Genomic DNA, 20,329 nt, shown 5'->3' on the forward strand with positions numbered 1-20,329 from the left:
AAGTTTGCTGCACGGAGCCCGCTGTCTGTGTTGGACGGCAGCTTTGGTCTAGCACCTCTGTTCTGCCCGGCTGCCCTGTCATGGCCCATCTCATAAGGGGTGCTTACCAATTCCCCCACAGGGAGCAAAAGGTTTCTATGCACTGTTTTTATTTGCCCTGGACCATCTTCAGGTTTGATCTTGTAGACCGGCTGATCTCCCAGCTTTTCCATCACCAGGTAAGGTACTGCCTTCCATCTGTCAGCTATCTTGTGTTTGCCAGCAATACCCAAATTTCGCAGCAGGACTCTTTCCCCCTGCTGGAGCTCCTGTGTACGCACTCTAGCATCATATCGATGTTTGTTGCGGTCTGCGTTCTTCCGAGCCACAGCGGTAGCTAAGTGATAAGCATCCCGCAGCTTTTCTCTTAGTCGGGATACATATTGCTGATGAGTTTCATAGCTATCTCCATCTCTGATACACCAAAGCACAAGTCTATGGGTAATCTTGGTTCTCGCCCAAACATCAAGAGATATGGGGTGACTCCCGTAGCATCATTCTCTGTGGCATTGTAGGCATGCACCAGAAATGCGACATACTGGCTCCAGATTGCCTTCTGCTCTGGTCACAAAGTTCCCAACATATCTAATAAGGTTCGGTTGAACCTCTCTGGCTGAGGATCACCTTGGGGGTGATAAGGCATTGTCCTAGACTTTTTAATTCCTGCTCTCTTCAGCACCTCCTTCAGAAGGTGACTCTCAAAATCCCGCCCCTGATCAGAATGTATCCGAGCCAGGAATCCATAGACTGAGAAATATTTGTCCCACAATACTCGAGCGACGGTTGTGGCCCTCTGATCACCTGTGGGATATGCCTGTGCATACCGTGTAAAATGATCAGTCACTACTAGAATGTTCCCAACATTCCTCTTGTCTACCTCTACAGACAAGAAATCAATGCATACCAATTCCAAAGGTTTGTTGCTGGTGATGTTCTTGAGATATGCAGCCCTCATGGGCAGAGTTTTCCTTTGAACACATCGAGCGCAAGTCTCACATTTCCTGCGAACATCTTCAGCCATTCGGGGCCAATAGAACCTACTACGAATAAGTTCCAGGGTCCTCTCCATCCCTGAATGCCCAAAGTCATCATGCAGGGCCCTCATGGCCAGGGTTCTGTACTTTTTTGTCAGTACTAGTTGTGCTCATTGTTTTTGTAAAGGGTCAGTGGTCATTCGGTGTAGCACTCCCTGAATCAGTTTTAGTTTGGTCCATTCTCTCAATAGTAGTTTACCCTCCGGGTTAGGTGGGACAACCGCAGCTGGGCTTCGCCCCTCCCTTTTGGCAAGTAGTGTATCACAAATGTCAATATCTTGCCGCTGGGCTTCTTGCCAGTCAGCCCATACATAGAGCATGGGCAAAGGAGATTGGTCCAATGCAATATAGTTCACTGAAGCAGAAGGCATGCATTCAGGGTGCAGGCCCAAAGCTTCTGCAACATATCCCTGAAGGCTCTCACGGGCCTCTGGCTCTTGGTGACTCACACTGCAAATAGCTCTCGCTCCATCTGTGGGTATCACAGCAACTTCTGGAGCCTGCAGACGCCTGGACAATGCATCTGCATCTACATTGCTTCTCCCTGATCGGTACTAAATGCTGAACTCATAGCTAGCCAAGGCGGCCATCCATCTCTGCCCTGTAGCACCCAGCTTAGCACTTGTTAACACATAAGTCAATGAATTGTTGTCTGTCCACACCTGGAACTGAGCACCATACAAGTAGTCTCAAAATTTCTCAGTGATGGCCCATTTCAAGGCCAAGAATTCCAGCTTGTGGGTGGGATAGCAAGTTTCACTATCAGACAATCCTCGGCTGGCAAAGGCTACAGGTTTACGTTTGCCTTCCCCCTCTATTTGACATTGGTGAGGCCTCATCTGGAGTACTGTGTCCAGTTTTGGGCCCCACACTACAAGAAGGATGTGGATAAATTGGAGAGAGTCCAGCGAAGGGCAACAAAAATGATTAGGGGTCTGGAACACATGACTTATGAGGAGAGGCTGAGGGAACTGGGATTGTTTAGTCTGCAGAAGAGAAGAATGAGGGGGGATTTGATAGCTGCTTTCAACTACCTGAGAGGTGGTTCCAGAGAGAATGGTTCTAGACTATTCTCAGTGGTAGAAGAGGACAGGACAAGGAGTAATGGTCTCAAGTTGCAGTGGGGGAGGTTTAGGTTGGATATTAGGAAAAACTTTTTCACTAGGAGGGTGGTGAAACACTGGAATGCGTTACCTAGGGAGGTGGTAGAATCTCCTTCCTTAGAAGTTTTTGAGGTCAGGCTTGACAAAGCCCTGGCTGGGATAATTTAATTGGGGATTGGTCCTGCTTTGAGCAGGGGGTTGGACTAGATGACCTCCTGAGGTCCCTTCCAACCCTGATATTCTATGATTCTATGATTCTATGATTCCACTTCCTGGTACAAGACTGCTCCCAGACCCTCCAAACTGGCATCAGTATGCAGGATAAATGGTTTGTTTGGGTCAGCAAAAACTAGGACTGGAGCATGAGTTAAGCAAGTAACGATTTCTCGAAAAGCCCTTTCACATCTCTCATCCCACCGTGGCCCAAATGGTTCAAAGGGGCCATAGTGTCTCTGCACAGGAGGCTTTGGGGACCTCCCCTTATTCTTGGACTTAGATTTGTTCTTGCTGGACTGATGTCCCCTGGTAAGATCATTCAGAGGCTTTACAATCGTAGCATAGTTTTTCACAAATCTGCGGTAGTAGCCACTAAATCCAAGAAAGGTATTGAGTTCTCTGTAGTTACTTGGACGTGGCCATGTAGTGAGTGCTTCTATTTTATCAGGATCAGTACTAACACCCTCTTGGGACACGATGTGACCCACATACTTCACTGAGGTTCTGCAGAACTGGCATTTGTCAATTGAAAGCTTCAGACCATAATCCTCCAACCTATCAAGCACTTTAAGAAGTCTTTCTTCATGCTCCTCTAAGGTTCTTCCAAACACAATCAGGTCATCCAAATAAACTAACACTTGCAGTAAATTCATGTCTCCCACAACTTTCTCCATGAGACGTTGAAAGGTGGCAGGTGCTCCAGAAATCCCTTGGGGCATGCGTTCGAATTGATAAAACCCTAATGGGCAGATTCTCCTTATCTTCTTCTCCCAGAGGGATCTGGTAGTATCCACTTCGAAGATCCAACACAGAGGACCACTGGCTTCCCAGCAAACAGTCTAAGGCATCTTGCACTCGAGGCATAGTGTACTGGTCGACCACAGTATGGCTGTTTAGTGTGCGGTGGTCAATACACATCCGGATTTTCCCATTCTTTTTACGGACTACCACAATGGGTGAGGCGTATGGGCTGCGGGACTCTGTAATGATGCCATTCGCAGCCAGCTCCTGAAGATGATGTCACACATCTTCCATCTCAGAGAGAGCAATCTTCCTAGATCTCTCCCTGAAAGGTCGAGAGTCATGTAGTCTGATATTGTGCTCTACTCCTTTTGCACATCCCACATCCCACTCATGCAGTGAGAACACCTTGGATCTTTCACAAAGTTTCTTCCTCAGGTGATCTTTCCAGTCCTCGGACACTGGTGAATCTCCAAAGTCAAACTTTGCTGGGTCTATTATCGGAACTTGAGTTTCACACTGAGGTTTTACAATCAATTCAGGCTCAAAGAGGTCTGCTATCTTTTGTCTTTGCTTCACAACAACATCACGACTCGTTTCATTAGCAATCAGTATAGTCACCTTTCCTGGGCTTCAGCAGGTAGGGTTATGACTCCACTGGGGACCAGCACTCCTTCAGGGAGCTCTCCTCCCATTGGCTGCTCTATCATTGCTAATGTCCGTTTACTGCCTTTCAGCCAGGTACTCATGACAAGCACTTCTTGCTCCGTCCTTGCAAACACTACTAAGGGGGTCATGCCCGCGAACTTCAGTGCCCCAAGCGGTAGCTCAGATGTGTCCCTTTTAGCGCTCTCAATTTTCCTATAGGCTTCAGCACAAAGCGTATGGATCATCAGGGTGTTCAGGTACTGGTCCCCAGCCTGCCTTCTGCAGTAATCCGCGAGTACCTTGAAGAGACTGGAGTTGGTCCCTATCAGCACAGACACATCAGAGGTCCCTTTAGGGTCAGGTCATATTAAGGCAGCTGTGTCTACGTCTTCTCTTACCCCAGCAACCTCCTCTGGGAATTCCAGGTGCACTATGACATACCCTCAGTAGGGGTATTCATCCATGCTGAGGCCACACAGGCCAAGGCCAGTCAGTGGCTGTATAGGCAGGTGCCTAAGCATCTGATGGTAGAATGACTGAAATATAATAGTCACTTGAGATCCAGTGTCAAGCACTGCTTTACACTCCACCCCTTCAATCCTCACCATGACCTCTGCTCGAGGCCCTGTCAGTCCTGTGGGGATCCCAGCTGGACAGTCTTTTCTGGGGGAATCTTCAAATCCTGCAGACCTGGGGGGGTCCCCGTTCCCAGACCCTCTGGCAGCTACCAGATCTCTCCCAACTGATCCTCAGCTTTCCATACACTAAGGAGGGGTTTTCTTCATTACGACACTTGGCAGCACTGTGTCCATCCTGACCACATCGGTAGCAGAAGAAATGACCTTTCCCCCTTCGCCTGGGTGGGATGGTGGCTCTAAGTGCGGGCTTCTCAATCACCACAGTTTGAGGCTTCTTATTCCTGGAAGTCTTAACTTGGTCAACGGTACTTTGCAGCTCAGCTATCTGTTCCGTCAGGACCTGCATTTGTTGGGCAAGTTCCTCTCTGGTGCTCACCATCACCGTTTGCAGTGGTGTTGTGCTGGCTGGATCTGATGTTTGGGCTTCCCAAAACTCACTGGCAGCCTGCCTTTCTTCCTCCTCTCGGACCTCTTTTATCAGCTGGGAGTAACTTGGGGGATGTTCCTGTCGTTCTCTTAGCTGGAGATGAAGTAGAATCAGGTTCTGATACTGAGTTCCTCTTACAATTTGAGCCAGTCTGGTCTGATCCATCTGCTCAGCAGTCACTGCTCCCCTCATGACAGCTCTCTGAAGCAGTCTCTCCAGTCTCTGTATGTAGGCTGAAGCCTTCTCGCCCTTTTGCTGTCGGGAATTAAGGAACTTACAGTAGCTGTCTTCAGGGCCCTCTACGCTCCCAAAGTTGTGTTCAAGGGCCTCTAGGCAGTCCTTCACACTGACCCCGGGGTCAATGAGCTTCAGGGTGCGAATCACATCTAATGCTGGGCCTCCAAGGCTCTCTATGAGGCATCTTCACTTTTCTGCATCTGGTACGGCCCACTCTTGCAGCATTTCAGTGGTATGCTCTAACCAGGGTTCAAACTCCTCCTCCCCAGCAAATAATCTTAACTTACGACAAGAGTTTGACGCAGCATGGGACAGCACAACCTTTTCCAATGTTTGCCCCAGAGCTTTTGTCCAATCATCAGCCGAGGCTGCAGCCTCTGAGCGAGAAGCTGCTGAGCCAGGGCCCAACAAACCTGACATATTAGCCATTATACAAACAGTAATTTCCTCAAAATATAAGCACAAACAAAAAAAATGTAAATTGTTTCCTAATGTAGTGGATCACTCAACAGGTGCTTGCAAGGGGTACTGACCCAGGCATCCTGGACGAGCCCCCAAACTTCTCCACAATATATCTTCAGGCTCCCCCACTACTTAACACAGCGCTCAGTGATTTCAGCTCTTAGTCAGTTCAGCTCTTTGGTGAATTCAGCTTGTAGTAGAGGAACCTCAGTGCTGGTGCACCATTAGCCCAAAGTGAGCTCAGCAGCATGTAACTAGACGCCTAATGAAATCAAAATTAGCTCTGATATTCCACAGTGGAGAGAGGAGGAAGTACAATTAGCATGTAAGGCCCTCACCAAGGGGCCCACACCACCAAATATTAATACTTGTCCCCACCCTCTCTCAATTCACAGAGTTTTGGAACCCATGACCCTTGCCTAGCAACTGCTACTTAGTTGATGGTGAGTCCCTCCATCATAACAAAAGGCCAAGTACAGTTCCAAGCACAGTTCCCATAATCAGGGTAATAACAATTTATTCTTCCTGCCCCAATAACAGAGACACTGGGGATCCCACAGCAGCCAAAGTGACCATTTGGGCAGCTATGGCCTCATTCTAGGCAGGGTGGGTGTGCCTATGCAAATGAGATCAGCCCCTGAAGTTCTTTTCCACAACTTGCCACACCTCACCACCAGATGTCAGGGTGGAGCTCATCCTGACACTGCTTACACTAATATCGAACCTAAACCACCCCCACTGCAACTTGAGACCACTACTCCTTGTTCTGTCATCTGCTACCACTGACAACAGCCTAGATCCATCCTCTTTGGAACCCCCTTTCAGGAAGTTGAACGCAGCTACCAAATCCCCCCTCGTTCTTCTCTTCTGCAAACTAAATAATCCCAGTTCCCTCAGCCTCTCCTCATAAGTCATGTGCTCCAGCCCCCTAATCATTTTTGTTGTCCTCCACTGGACTCTTTCCAATTTTTCCACATTTGTCTTGTAGCGTGGGGCCCAAAACTGGACACAGTACTCCAGATGAGGCCTCACCAATGTCGAATAGAGGGGAATGATCACGTCCCTCGATCTGCTGGCAGTGCTCCTACTTATACAGCCCAAAATGCTGTTAGCCTTTTTGACAACAAGGGCACACTGTTGACTCATATCCAGCTTCTCGTCCACTGTAACCCCTAGGTCCTTTTCTGCAGAAGTGCTGCCTAGCGACTCCCTAGTCTGTAAGAGTGCATGGGATTCTTCCGTCCTCAGTGCAGGACTCTGCACTTGTCCTTGTTGATCCTCATCAGATTTCTTTTGGCCCAATCCTCTAATTTGTCTAGGTCCCTCTGTATCCTATCCCTACCCTCCAGCGTATCTACCTCTCCTCCCAGTTGAGTGTCATCTGCAAACTTGCTGAGGGTGCAAGTCCACGCCAATGCCTCTCCGTCCTCCCTGCAACCTCCTGCTGTTCTCCGAGGCCCTGGATCCTTTGCGGCTCTGCCAATGCCCCTCCATCCTCCCTGCAACCTCCTGCTGCTCTCCCAGATCTGGGACCCCTCATGGCTCTGCCAAGGCCCCTCTGTCCTCCCTGCAACCTCCTGCTGCTCTCCCAGACCTGGGAACCCTCATGGCTCTGTCAATGCCCCTCCATCCTCCCTGCAACCTCCTGCTGCTCTTCTAGGCCAGGGATCCCTCCCAGCTCTGCCAAGGCCCCTCTGTCCTCCCTGCAACCTCCTGCTGCTCTCCCAGGCCCAGGACCCCTTGGGTCTCTACCAATGTCCCTCTGTCATTCTGCAACCTCCTGCTACTCTCCTAGATCCGGGACCCCTCACGGTTCTGCCAGTGCCCCTCCATCCTGACTTGTAGCCTTGCCTTCTGCTGTTCCACCTCCGAGCATCTCTCGAGCCCAGACTGTCAATCAGACCAGACTGTAGGTTTGTTTTTTAGACTCCCCAGGGTCTAATGTGAGACTGACCAAACTCATGGCACTGGTGATCTGTCCCATATTTTATCCCACATCTCCAGAGGTGAATCCAGTGCTTCTCCCTACGTTCAGGTGGGATTTGGGGCCCCCCACCCTCTGTGTTTAAGGGATAAGTAAGTGCCTTTTCCCCAGCTGCATAGTATCCAGCTTGCTAGGGCACTCCACGAGGTTCCCTGGGAAGGTAGCTGGCTCCCAGACACATTCCCATGCTCCATGGGGCCTTATCATTGTGGACCATGCCCACTCGGCTTCAGCAGCCGTGAGCAAAGGCAGAATGCTCTACCTTAGACTAGCTGGAGCCAGGAGCATGCTACAGACCCTGCTCTGCTGTAGCCAGCGCCAGGAAAGCCCCTGGGTCTTCCCCTGCCTAGTGTGTGGGAGCCACTAGCCCAAAGAGAAGCCCCTTTGCTCCCTCCCTCCATGGGCCGGTGGAGTGGAGAAGAGAGCTGGGCTGAGGGAAGATTGGGAAAGGGCAGGAGGAAAGTGAGCAAGTGGGGTCCAAGTCTCCATAGGCCATAGATGGAAGGAATTGGGAGCCAAGACTCCCTCCCCTCGGTTTCCTGCATTCTGCCCCATTGGGCCTTGGCATCACAGCATGTCATGATCCTGCCTAAAGTTGCTCCTGACAGTGATGGGCATTCAGGAGTGTGCACCATAAGTGCAGGATTGGGCCCGCTGCAAGAGGCATCTTGAAGCAGCAGGAGTGATCTAGAAGCCACGTGCTAGAATGCCAGCAGGGCTCTGGGTCTCGGTCATAGCTCAGGCATAAACCCTTTCTGCTTGCTAATGAATTCCCTAAGCAGTAGCCATGGCAGGATATTCACAGCATATGGGTAGGTTCTTTGTCAGCAGGGCTTGCCCTTTGCATCGCAGCACCGCCTTCTAGTGCTTGAGCTACAGGACTTGCTAGTCACAGTTCAGGGCAACAGCACATGGATTTCCCTGCTTGTGGTTCAGCAAGGGCCCTGCAGCCGTCACCTCTCGTGGGTGGAGACTGTGTCTCTCTCCTTCCTGAGCAGGGCTCTTCCAGGCTACACAGCTTCTGCCTATACTACGATATTCCAGCAAGCCAGTCAGCCTCAACAGCCTATGTCTGCCCGTTGCTTTCTCCTCAGAGACTCTGAACAGCGTAATCACCCACAGTGGCAAGTTACCACCCTGCCCTTTCTAAGCAAGCCCATTTATTCTGAAGGTGAATGTGTTACAGAGAAAGCACGTTAAAAACAATACAGGAACCTACCATGCCTGCTGCTAAGCTGGCCAAAGATCACCCATCAACTCCAACAAGGGCTCGGGGCAGTGAACTGTCCTTCCAACCTGATCAAGGAGTGGTTCTATGGTTACAAGTGCACAGTAGCTGCTAGCTCAGAACAAGCACCCCCCTGACTCTGTGAGTCCCTCCTTTGGACAGCTCAGGCCTTTGTGCTTTAGGATCCAGAAACAGGTAATCAGCAGACTGCAGGTTTCTTCTCAGAGAATAGCTTCAAAAGTTTGGGTCCAGAGGTGGGAATCTGCCTTTCCCTCCTCCCAAGCATGTCCTAGGAAACCCACTTAACTTTGTCTGTCCCAAAAGTTCCTTCTTGTCTGGCATACTGATTCAAATGATTGTTGGACATCCCTAACCCTTCCCAGGGTTTCCATTGCTCACATCTCCCCCTTTGAGAAGTTACATGCAGTCCTCCAATAAGACATACATTTTGCATTTATAATACAACAGACTCTAAAGCTACTTAAACTTAATTCCGTAAGAGCTCCCAAGCATAGTGCAGGAATTGCCATATCTATCTCACCACTTCCTTCGCTGGCAGCAGTATTAGACCAATACTGTCTAATAGAGCAGCCATTAGAGCGGGACATGATGCACACTCTGCTAATGTGTTACACTGGGAAAGAAAGATTGATTGATCAGTTTCAGGGTTTTCTCTTTATTCCTCAGCCTACAGTGATTTTAAAATATAATTCCACCAGCTTTGTTCTGGCCATAATGTGAACTAGGACATTATGATCTTTTAGTTTTAGTTTTTAAAAGGCTTGTTTTATTAATGCCTAAAACGCAGCTACTGCACTGTGCGTTCTCGCTGCTCTTTGAATACGGTTGTCCCTATTAAGTACACCATAAAAGCTTCACGCTCAGAGGGCTTGTGGTGCTCTCGGGTCATGTGTGCAGAGAGCACCACATGTGTATACCTCTGCATTAGCACCAGCTTTGTGTCATCTGCAAATTTGATCAGTATGCTCTCTATGCCTACATCCGGGTCACTTGAGACCTCCCTCCAATCTGACATCATTCCATTAACAGTTACTCTTTATTTGATATTGTTTAACCAACTATGTATCCACTTAATGGTAGTTCTGTCGAGCCTGCATTCTCCAGCTTACTTATCAGAATAGCATGTGGAACTGTGACAAAAGCCAAGCTGAAGTCCAGGTATATTAAGTCCACGGCATTCCCGCATCCACCAAACCAGTTACCCTGCCAAAGAAGGAAATCAAGCTGGTTTGGCATGATTTGTTGTTGGTAAATCCATGCTGGCTGGTAGTGATCACCCCTCCATCCTCCAGGTATTCGCAAATGGGATGTTTTATACATTGCTCTAGTAGCTTCCCAGGTACTGAGGTCAGGCTGACTGGTCTATAGTTCCCCAGCTCCTCCTTTCCCCTCTTTTTAAAGACGGGAACTATGTTAGCCCTTCTCCCGTCTTTCAGGACCTCTCCTGAGGCCTTCATTCCCTTTATGACCCCTCACAGCTGTCCCATTATCATTGGCAGGATGAAATTATGGTAGCAGCTAGTGGCCAGTTATGATCAAGGCCCCATTGCACTCGGTGCTGTACATGCTTATACAGAGAGACAGTCCCTGCCCAAAGACCTTCCAGGCTAAACAGACAAGAGGTGGGAGACGGGGAGTATCTTTATCCCATCTCACAACTGGGGAACTGTGATACAGCAAGACACAGGGGCTTGGCCAAGGTCACACAGGGGAACTGTGGCAGAGCTGGGAATTCTGTCCTCACTCTAATCCCATTGCTTTACCTTTAGAAAAGTGCAAGAGGACTTAAATTTCACTAAAAGAAAAGGAGTACTTGTGGCACCTTAGAGACTAACCAGTTTATTAGAGCATAAGCTTTACTGCTCTCACCTCTTCCTCCTTGCTAGTATTTATAGGACCGGCAGGCAATCCAAGACCCACTGTGCTCGGCTCTGCACACACACAGTATGGCCTTGGCCACATGGGAAAGGTTTTCCTGTACAACCTCAGGTGCGAATCAAAAGCGATCTCATTACACCAAGATACTCTAGATACTCTCTCCTCTGGGACAAGAGGGCCTTTTGGGAGTGTCACTTGGGAAGGGGTTTTAGCTAAACTGAGAAAGCAACGTATACCAGACCCCACGACAGGGTAGTACTGTCTGACTATACCTGTATAACCGCACCAAGATCTCTGCTTTCTGGCCACAAGGCCACAGAGACAGTGCCTTGTCTGATGGGTTATAACCAGAATAGCCAAGAGAGACAAAGAGTTGGAGGGGACATGATTTGCCCCAGGGCACCAGCAGGGCAGAGGCAGTAATAGACCCCAGGCTGAAGGCCCACTCCAGGTCACCGGATCATCCTACCTCTGCAGACACATGCCTGAAACAAACAAGACCATGAGATCTTCTCAACAAGCTGCTACAAACAAACACACTCCGAGCCCATGAGCCGAGGGAAGCAGCTGAAGCCAGAGCTTTCCATTTCCTGACATCTCCTGGCTCCCTTCCCTGCCTCAGCGTCAGCTGCAGCTTCTCAGGTTTCTCGGGGGGGGGGCACTCCCGGATTTTGTTTCTGAATGGTCAGGATGGGGGACGTGCCAGCTGACTTTGCACAACCGCCCCCGAGCCATTCTGAGCACGTGGATGGCTCCTCCGCAGCCCTGTATGCTTCCCAAGAGCTCTCCTTGTGTTTGAACAAAGAGCCATCTTCTCACTGAGCCGGGGGACAAAAGCCGCCCACAGTCAGGCCTCATTAGAGCTCCCTTGATGAAAACAATGGAGGCAGCTGCATCCCAGAGCGTGTTCCCCCACAGGCAGTGTGTGGGGTGGGGGGAGGCTGTGAGGCAGGCAGTGGGGCCTGGGGAAGCTCATGGGACGAATTGATCCATTCTTTCTTCTACCCCACTCCTCTCTGCCAGATGGAGCGCCTGCCAGTCGTGCCTTGACCTTCCCTGTTCCCTCCCTCTGCTTTCTCCACTGGGTCGCTCCTCCCCTCCTACCCACGCCACGCCTGGGATGAACTGGCACCAAGGAAGTGGGCTGAGCTGGCTCAACTATCCCATAGGAGACAGCAGGCCCAGGATCCAAATAAAAGCAAGGTCATGGTGCATCTGCTCCCTCCCTCAGGAGGGAAAGGGGATGGCAGATTTTGGACAAGAGTCTCCCATAGCTACAGAGCCTGAGACACCTCCTTGCCCAGGAGCCAGCCCCACTGGCCCCACTCTGTACTGCACTGCAGCTCTGTATTGCACAATAATAGGACCCATTGTGCTAGGTGCTGTACAAGTGCATAGTGAGAGACAGACCCTGCCCCAAAGAGCTGCCAGGCTAAGGCATACAAAGCATGGGAGGGGAAACTGAGGCACAAAGTGGGGAAGTGACTTGTCCATGGTCATGCAGAAGCTCAGTGGCACAGCTGGGAGTAGCCTTGAGGTCTCCTGACTGATCTCCTCGCTCCAGACCATACTTCCTTCCCCCAGCTTTGGCTGACCTGTCCCGGTTGCACCGTTTCACCAGCACTGCATCAGTTCTGCTTCCCTGCATAGCCAATCCATACTGCCTGTGGCACCCATTCCTCTTAGGCCCTGCACAGGCTGGCTTTGTCCCGCCCACCCAGGGTTGGTCAGGCCGACTGTCCAGCCCAGCCGCAGCAAACGGTCTCCTGACTGCTGTTTCCTTCTGCCACCCTTGCTGCACAGGTGGATCCCCTGACAGACTTGCTCTCTGCCCTGCATTCCCCAGCAGGTCTCCCCATGGGCCTATGCAGCTCAAAGGATTCTGCCTTCCTGGTTTTCAGCTGTGCATGACCCCTGATCCCCCAGCTTCCCTGCTGTGCCCACTAAGTGCCCTCTACCAGCCCCTGAGACCTGTCACCTTTCTCAGCCGACACTGGTCCTCATACAGGCACGAATCCCATTTTAGTCCATGCGGATTTTGCTTTGCATAGAGACTAGGAAAAGTCCTGTGAGACGCTGCTCTGCTTATCCTTACTGTAGAAGGGTGAGCTGGGGGAAAAGCACAGCACTAGGAATGGGAAGAATTAGGTTGTACCCCTGGCTCTGCTGGACACATCACTGCCCCACTCTGTGCCTCAGTTTCCCTGTCCATAAAATGGGGCTGGTGACCATTGTCTGTCGCTGGGATGTGATCAGTTAATGTCTGCAAAGCACTGTGAGAAAGGCACAGCATCCCGATGACATGCCAATGAATCAATTCTCCTTCCCCAAGCCCCAGGGCTGCCCTGCCAGCCGACTGTGCACTAACAGGGCCCTTGCCAGCTAAAGAAAGAGAAGCCAGTGACTGGTCCTGGGCGACACAGGAATCCAATGTGCAGGACCTAGGAGCTGCATGCACAAGTATCAGGCAGAGCTAGAAGTCCCTGCGGCTGTGCATGTTTTTGGAACATGGGCCAAGGGAAGGACTGGGAGTGGATTCCTGCCACGACTTGGAACAGGCTCTGGATCCAGCAGGCAGTAAAGGAGGAGCCTGAGCTGGGTCTGTGCAGCCGTCCCATCCAAAGCTGTGATAACGTTAGGGTCTGGTAACAAAACTGAGTCAGGTGCAAGTCTCAGGCCCCTGCAATGCCCCGGGTGCTTATTAGCACACTGGTGGCAGGTGCAAATTACATGCAATGGAGCTGCAAAGCCAGAGCACAGAGAGGGAGGACCCAGGGGGTGTACAGAGCTAGTGCCTGCCATGCATACCCTGCAGAGACCCTGGTTGCAAAGAAGATGGTTGGGTGAAGATTTGCACCCCCAGGGTAGGAGGCGCTGGTGCGATGCTGCTGTATTTGCAAGGCTGTTTAGTCCCTCTGCCATGGGGCTCGCTCTCCTCCTCTAAAACCGCTCTGCTCCATGGGTCTCTGGTGCACCTGGCAGGCAGATCCTTTCCTGCAAGACAGTGCAGCAGCTGGGGCCGCTGGGAAGCCCCTTTGGAAGAGCTGCTTGGCCCCCTCCTTTCCCAGCACACTCCCCAGGAGGAGGGGAGGCTGGCGTCAGAGGGGCTATACCTTAGGGAGATGCTTAAAGTCTGCTCCTGCTCGGGCCTAATTGTGAAGCCTGACCCAAACCCTTCTAGACCACAGCCAGGGAGAACCTGACCCGAGGCTCAGAGTGCCAAGGGGTTTTCATACCCGCCCTGACCTGAACCTGACACCTCTAGTTGGCTTGGGGTTGGGTGCTGCTTCCTGGGCCTAGGGGGCATTGTGCTGCTGCGGGTACTGGGTTTCCGAGGAGGCAGAAGCCCTGACTGCTTCTCTGATGTCCTGGCCAAACTCCACTTGGGCAATAAAGTGCTAAGTCCTCATTCATCTCCAGCCATCTCTCGTGTCCTCCATTAGTGCAGTGTGTGGCTCTGGCTGGACAGGGAGTGTGGCACCAGTAACAAGCTTTAGCACAGATGGGTCGTGCTGCTATCAGATGGGACTTCTGCTGGGTTAGCCTCTCCAGGACAAAATCCCTGGCATAGAAAGGATCAAGATGGTGTCATCATGGCTTTTGCATTACACCCCAGAGCAGTCTGCAGTCTGGGGAGGCTGGAGTAAAACGGGCCCCCTACAGGTTAATGTATTGGGTAGAATCATAGAATCATAGAATATCAGGGTTGGAAGGGACCTCAGGAGGTTGTCTAGTCCAACCCCCTGCTCAAAGCATGACCAATCCCCAATTAAATGATCCCAGCCAGGGCTTTGTCAAGCCTGACCTTAAAAACTTCTAAGGAAGGAGATTCTACCACCTCCCTAGGTAATGCATTCCAGTGTTTCACCACCCTCTTAGTGAAGAATTTTTTCCTAATATCCAACCTAAACCTCCCCCACTGCAACTTGAGACCATTACTCCTTGTCCTGTCCTCTTCTACCACTGAGAATAGTCTAGAACCATCCTCTCTGGAACCACCTCTCAGGTAGTTGAAAGCAGCTATCAAATCCCCCCTCATTCTTCTCTTCTGCAGACTAAACAATCCCAGTTCCCTCAGCCTCTCCTCATAAGTCATGTGTTCCAGACCCCTAATCATTTTTGTTGCCCTTCGCTGGACTCTCTCCAATTTATCCATATCCTTCTTGTAGTGTGGGGCCCAAAACTGGACACAGTACTCCAGATGAGGCCTCACCAATGTCGAATAGAGGGGAACGATCACGTCCCTTGATCTGCTCGCTATGCCCCTACTTATACATCCCAAAATGCCATTGGTCTTCTTGGCAACAAGGGCACACTGCTGACTCATATCCAGCTTCTCGTCCACTGTCACCCCTAGGTCCTTTTCCGCAGAACTGCTGCCTAGCCATTCGGTCCCTAGTCTGTAGCTGTGCATTGGGTTCTTCCGTCCTAAGTGCAGGACCCTGCACTTATCCTTATTGAACCTCATCAGATTTCTTTTGGCCCAATCCTCCAATTTGTCTAGGTCCCTCTGTATCCTATCCCTGCCCTCCAGCATATCAACCACTCCTCCCAGTTTAGTATCATCCGCAAACTTGCTGAGGGTGCAGTCCACACCATCCTCCAGATCATTTATGAAGATATTGAACAAAACAGGCCCCAGGACCGACCCTTGGGGCACTCCACTTGACACCGGCTGCCAACTAGACATGGAGCCATTGATCACTACCCGTTGAGCCCAACTAGCCCGTCTAGCCAACTTTCTACCCATCTTATAGTGAATTCATCCAGCCCATACTCCTTTAACTTGCTGGCAAGAATACTGTGGGAGACCGTGTCAAAAGCTTTGCTAAAGTCAAGAAACAATACATCCACTGCTTTCCCTTCATCCACAGAACCAGTAATCTCATCATAGTAGGCGATTAGAGCCTCAGCTGGGGTGAATCGGAGTAGCTCTTGGTCTGGCCCATTGAAGTCAATGGAACTATGGTGATATACAGCAGCTGAGGATCTGGCCCCAGGGGTATAAATCTGCAAAGTGTTTGGGTACATGCAGAGCCCCCCTAGAGTGGATGCTGCCATTTGGGGAGGAGGAACTTCAATGCAGCTGGCGGGAAGTTGCTCTGGGTTCCCCCAGGCCAAGATGCCGAGCAAAACTCCATGGCAGTGCATCCTGCTCTCCCCATGGCCGTCAGGCTGGGGATGAGTTTCACAGTACAAAGTGCTGGTTCCTGGGAGACCTGAGCTGTGGTATGGTGAGCAGCAGGGCGAGCCAGGCAGTGAGCTGCAGGGAGAGTGGGTGACTGTAGGTTACACCCATACAGAAATCTAACCGGAGTGCAGCCAGGGTGGTGCATGCCAGGCAGGCATCAGCCAGGCCTGGGAATCCTCCTCAAGGACAGAGAGAAGGAGAAGGCTGGGCTCTGCTGCTGGTGTAAATCAGGCGTCTGGAGAGTTACACACTCGTGTAAATTAGAGGCGAATTGGGCGCAGAGTGTTTAAATACAGTGGCTTCCAGGCACCAACTTTGCTAGCGCACCCTCTCCAGTGACTCTGTTTGTGCGTGCACAGGTGAGCTGGTTCCTGGTGTTCATTGGCCTCCCCATGCCAGCTCCTCTCTGATCTGCCCATTTCTGACCCAGCCTTGTCTCGGCCCAATCTGCAGCGTGAGCTGTCTGAACGCCTCGGGCTTTGTTCTTCCTCCACAGGGGGCAGAGAGGGAGAGTGAAAGAGGTGTGGGCTGGCAGAGCCAGAAGGAGAGAGCAGGCGGAAAGAGGAAGAGACACTGGGAGCAAGGGGGCAGAGAGCAGCCGATAGAGGAATGCAGGCGGAAGAGAAAACCATTGTAGGAGAGCATGAGACAGAGGAGGAGAAACAGGGGAATTGAGTGTATCTCGGAGCAAGGAAAACAGCCAGATCTGATACAGTCATGGGAGACAGCCAGGGGCCTTGTGCCAGTGGGAAGCAGAACAGGGAGTAGTTTGACCCATGCAATCTCCTATCCCCGCCCGTACCACACTGGGTAGCGCCTTGTGGTGAAGAGGCATGCTTAGAATGAGACGTGTGGTTGTCAGCAGGTATTATTGGCGCGCCAAAGGAAACACCAAGCAGGATTCCCGCACCCTGCTGCAGCACCCCAGAGTGTCTTATTACTTGTACTGGAGGCAGCACTAGTATAAACCCCACCCCAGCCTAGGCAGTGGGAATTTGCTACTGGGACACTACTGGGAGCTCTGGACCCCCGGCATACATGAAGCTCTACAACAAAAAGGTCTTCCAATGAGCCACCCTCCTGCTCTGCAGCTCTCCTCCAGGTTCTGCTAATCAGGGACTTAGGGGCATCTGCCACTGTCTCTCTCTCCTGACTCCCATCACCACTCAGAGGTGGGAGCAGCCCATCAGAAGTTGCCCTTTCATGTGTCCTTCCAGTCCCAGAGCCTTTGCCTAAGCAAAGTTCCTCCTGCATGCTCAACTGGATGTGAGCAACCTTCCCAGAAGGCAGATGCTGGGGGAGCCACAAACACATCTGGGGAGCGTAGCAGAAGCAGGATCCAGCTGATTAGTTGGAGCTTCGTCAATGACACAGGCCTCCTGGGCCAGTGGAAATAGCCTTGCTCCTAGCATGTCAATACTTTCAGGCCCAGCCTGACAGCTAAAAATACTAGCTGGAAGCTTTCACGAGTTTCAGTGACATTTCTATTGGAGTCTGGCAGTTGAGGGTGTGTTCAGGTTAGTTTCTCATCCATTTTGCCCACCTTTGCTAAAAACTATACTGAGTCCCACCAAAACTCATTTCACTTTTGGCCTCTAATCCAGCACAAACCTAGCTCTGCGATGGGGAGGAAATGCTAGTGCATCACACATCTGCACCGTGCTGCTCTGTCCCCCTCTAGGGACCAGGAGAAAGAGCAGTTTGAGTCTGCCGCTGGCTTTGAGAGCACAGAGTCTTTTAGCTCAGGAAGTGGAGTGTCTCGCTTTCAGATCCAATGGTCCCAGGTGTGATGGGTTCAGTTACAGAGACCCCCTTGGGACTGTCACCTGACATGCTAAGATTACCTCTGAGCCCGTTTTTCCTGCCAGCTTGAGACTCCAGAATTCTGTCCTGTTGAGCCAGACACGCTACTCCGCTGCAACACAGCCAGGTCTGGTCAACACCCCCAAAGCTGCAGAATTTAACCAAAAACCACTCAGCAAGTACTCCTGTCTCCAACACCCAGACACCCAGCTCCCAATCGGATCCAAACCCCAAATAAATTCATTTTACTCTATAAAGCTTATACAGGGTAAATTCATAAATTGTAACACTGATAGAGAGAAATGCACAGCTGTTTGCTCCCCCAGGTGTTAATCACTTACTCTGGGTTAATTAATAAACAAAAGTGATTTTATTAAATATAAAAAGTAGGATTTAAGTGTTTTCAAGTAATAACAGACAGAACAAAGTAAGTTACAAAGAAAAATAAAACAAAACACGCAAGTCTAAGCCTAATACATTAAGAAACTGAATACAGGTAAATCTCATTCTCAGAGATGTTCCAATAAGCTTCTTTCACACACTAGACTCCTTCTTAGTCTGGGCCCAATCCTTTCTCCTGGTACAGTTCTTGTTAGTTCCAGCTCAGGTGGTAACTAGGGGATTTATCATGACTGCAGCCCCCTTTGTTCTGTTCCAGCCCCTTTTATATCTTTGGCACAAGGCAGGAATCCTTTGTCTCTCTCTGGGTTCCCATCCTTCCTTCTAAATGGAAAAGCACCAGGTTTAAGATGGATTCCAGTACCATGTGACATGGTCACATGGGCTGTGAGATCCCCAAGCCTCCATTCTTTCTAGCCTGACTCAAATGAACACAGGAAGGCTTACAAGTAAACAGAGCCATTTACAACCAATTGTCCTGGTTAAAGGGATCCATCAAGATTCTAAACTACCATTAATGGCCCACACTTTGCATAGTTACAATAGGACTTTAGAGTAATACTTCATATTTCTAGCTTCAGATACAAGAATGATACATACATACAAATAAGATGATCACACTCAGTAGATTATAAGCTTTGTAATGATACCTTACAAAAAGACCTTTTGCATAAAGCATATTCCAGTTACATTGTATTTACACTTATATTTCCATAAAACATATGGAGTGCAACGTCACACCAGGTTCAAGCCCTGGGACGGCTGGCCTGCCCAGTGGGACTGCGTTACATTAAGGCTGGCCCGCTTGCCTGCTGTGGAGTGGTCCTGCCAGCCCCCTGATTGCTCTCTCGCTCTGTCTTCATGCAGGTAGTGAGCCAGATTGATAAGCTGACGTCGGATTTTGAGTTTGAGCTAGAGCCAGACGACTGGACCACGGCCACAGTGAGCAGCACATCCAGCAGCGAGAAAGGGGGTGGCACATTCGACCTCGGCCAGCTGGATTTCATGACCTCGGACATCCTCTCTGACAGCTGGGAGTTCTGCTCCTTCCTGGAGGTCTCCACCCCATCTGACTCTGGGGACGGCTCGGAGCAGCAGCCAGGCCGCCAGCCAGACTACCGGCTGATGAACGGTGGGGTGCTGACCCCTAACGGACCCCGGGTGGAGACGCCCGACTCTTCCAGTGAGGAGGCCTTCAGCTCCGGCCCCAACCTCAAAGCCCAGCACCAGAGGACACCGGGCATGAGGGAGCGGGTCCGCTTCAGTGACAAGGTGCTCTACCATGCCTTGTGCTGCGACGATGACGACGGGAACAGCCAGGAAGGCACTGGCGGGCCGCCACCGCCCAAGGACCTTCTGGAGGAGCCCAGTGAGGCGGGGCACAAGCTGCCGGCTGGGCCCTCTGCCAATCCGCTGCCACTGCTGCAGCGGCACTCTTCTCACCTGAGTGCCACTCAGCAACGGAAACTGATGAAGAACAGCAGCACACAGACCGTGTCGGACAAAAGCACTCAGACCGTGCTGCCCTACGTATCGGCCAAGCAGAAAATCAAAGGCAAAAACTGAGCAGGGGTGGGGGGGGGAGGAATCGGAGCTATGGGGACTGATCGGAGCAGGAGGAGGGGCAGAAATATATATATATATATATATATTTAAATAAATCAAAATACTAATCATAAAAACAAAACAAAAAGGTGTAAAACTAATAACAATAATGTCCAGCTACCTAACTGTCATTTTTGAGGCTCAGGGAATTTGAAATTATTTACTGAACAAAAGAGATCAAATAACCGTGTGGAACAAGGGAAATAATATCTATACATATAGACCCCCACCTCTGAAGCAGAGGATGGGAGAGAGATATGTTCAGGGGCATCCCCAAATGCCAGCCTAGCACCTCAGTTCACTAACTAGGTCTGTGGGTGGACGGCGTATGGGTCTTCTCTACATAGGGATAGTGGGGAAACGGGGCTGGGGGGGTGGGGGGGGCAAGTGAACTAAGACTGAAAGAGTCTCTGGGAAAGGAAGACAGGCCAACCCCTTGTGCTGCTGGATTTGTATCCTACGCCTCCCCGCAGCGTTCCAGAGATGGGGATGAGCCCCGGAATTTGGATTGACCTCTGGGTTTTGACCACGCTCCCACCCCTCTTCTGAAAGAAATCAGCCAATCAAAAACCTGTTTATTCATTAAAGAACAATTAATTTTTGTATGCTCTATTTTTATGAACAAATTGGTTTCAGATTGGCTGGACCTCTGAGCAAGTCAGTTCTCTAGGTCAA

The 20,329-nt window shown here is 50.7% G+C and overlaps 1 protein-coding gene across 3 annotated transcripts in view; it reads left to right on the top strand.

Moving 5' to 3' along the window:
- The window catches only part of INSYN1 (inhibitory synaptic factor 1), a 101,516-nt gene extending 81,514 nt beyond the window's left edge, over nucleotides 1–20,002 (top strand). For all 3 annotated transcript variants that reach the window (XM_073363082.1, XM_073363083.1, XM_073363084.1), the window contains one exon: nucleotides 18,917–20,002. In XM_073363082.1, the coding sequence (XP_073219183.1) occupies nucleotides 18,917–19,615 (699 nt within the window). In that variant the 3' untranslated portion in view covers nucleotides 19,616–20,002. The remainder of the gene's footprint in view (nucleotides 1–18,916) is intronic.
- Nucleotides 20,003–20,329: the final 327 nt, after the last annotated feature.

This window comes from Lepidochelys kempii, chromosome 10 (assembly GCF_965140265.1).
Source record: "Lepidochelys kempii isolate rLepKem1 chromosome 10, rLepKem1.hap2, whole genome shotgun sequence".
NCBI lineage: Eukaryota > Metazoa > Chordata > Testudines > Cheloniidae > Lepidochelys > Lepidochelys kempii.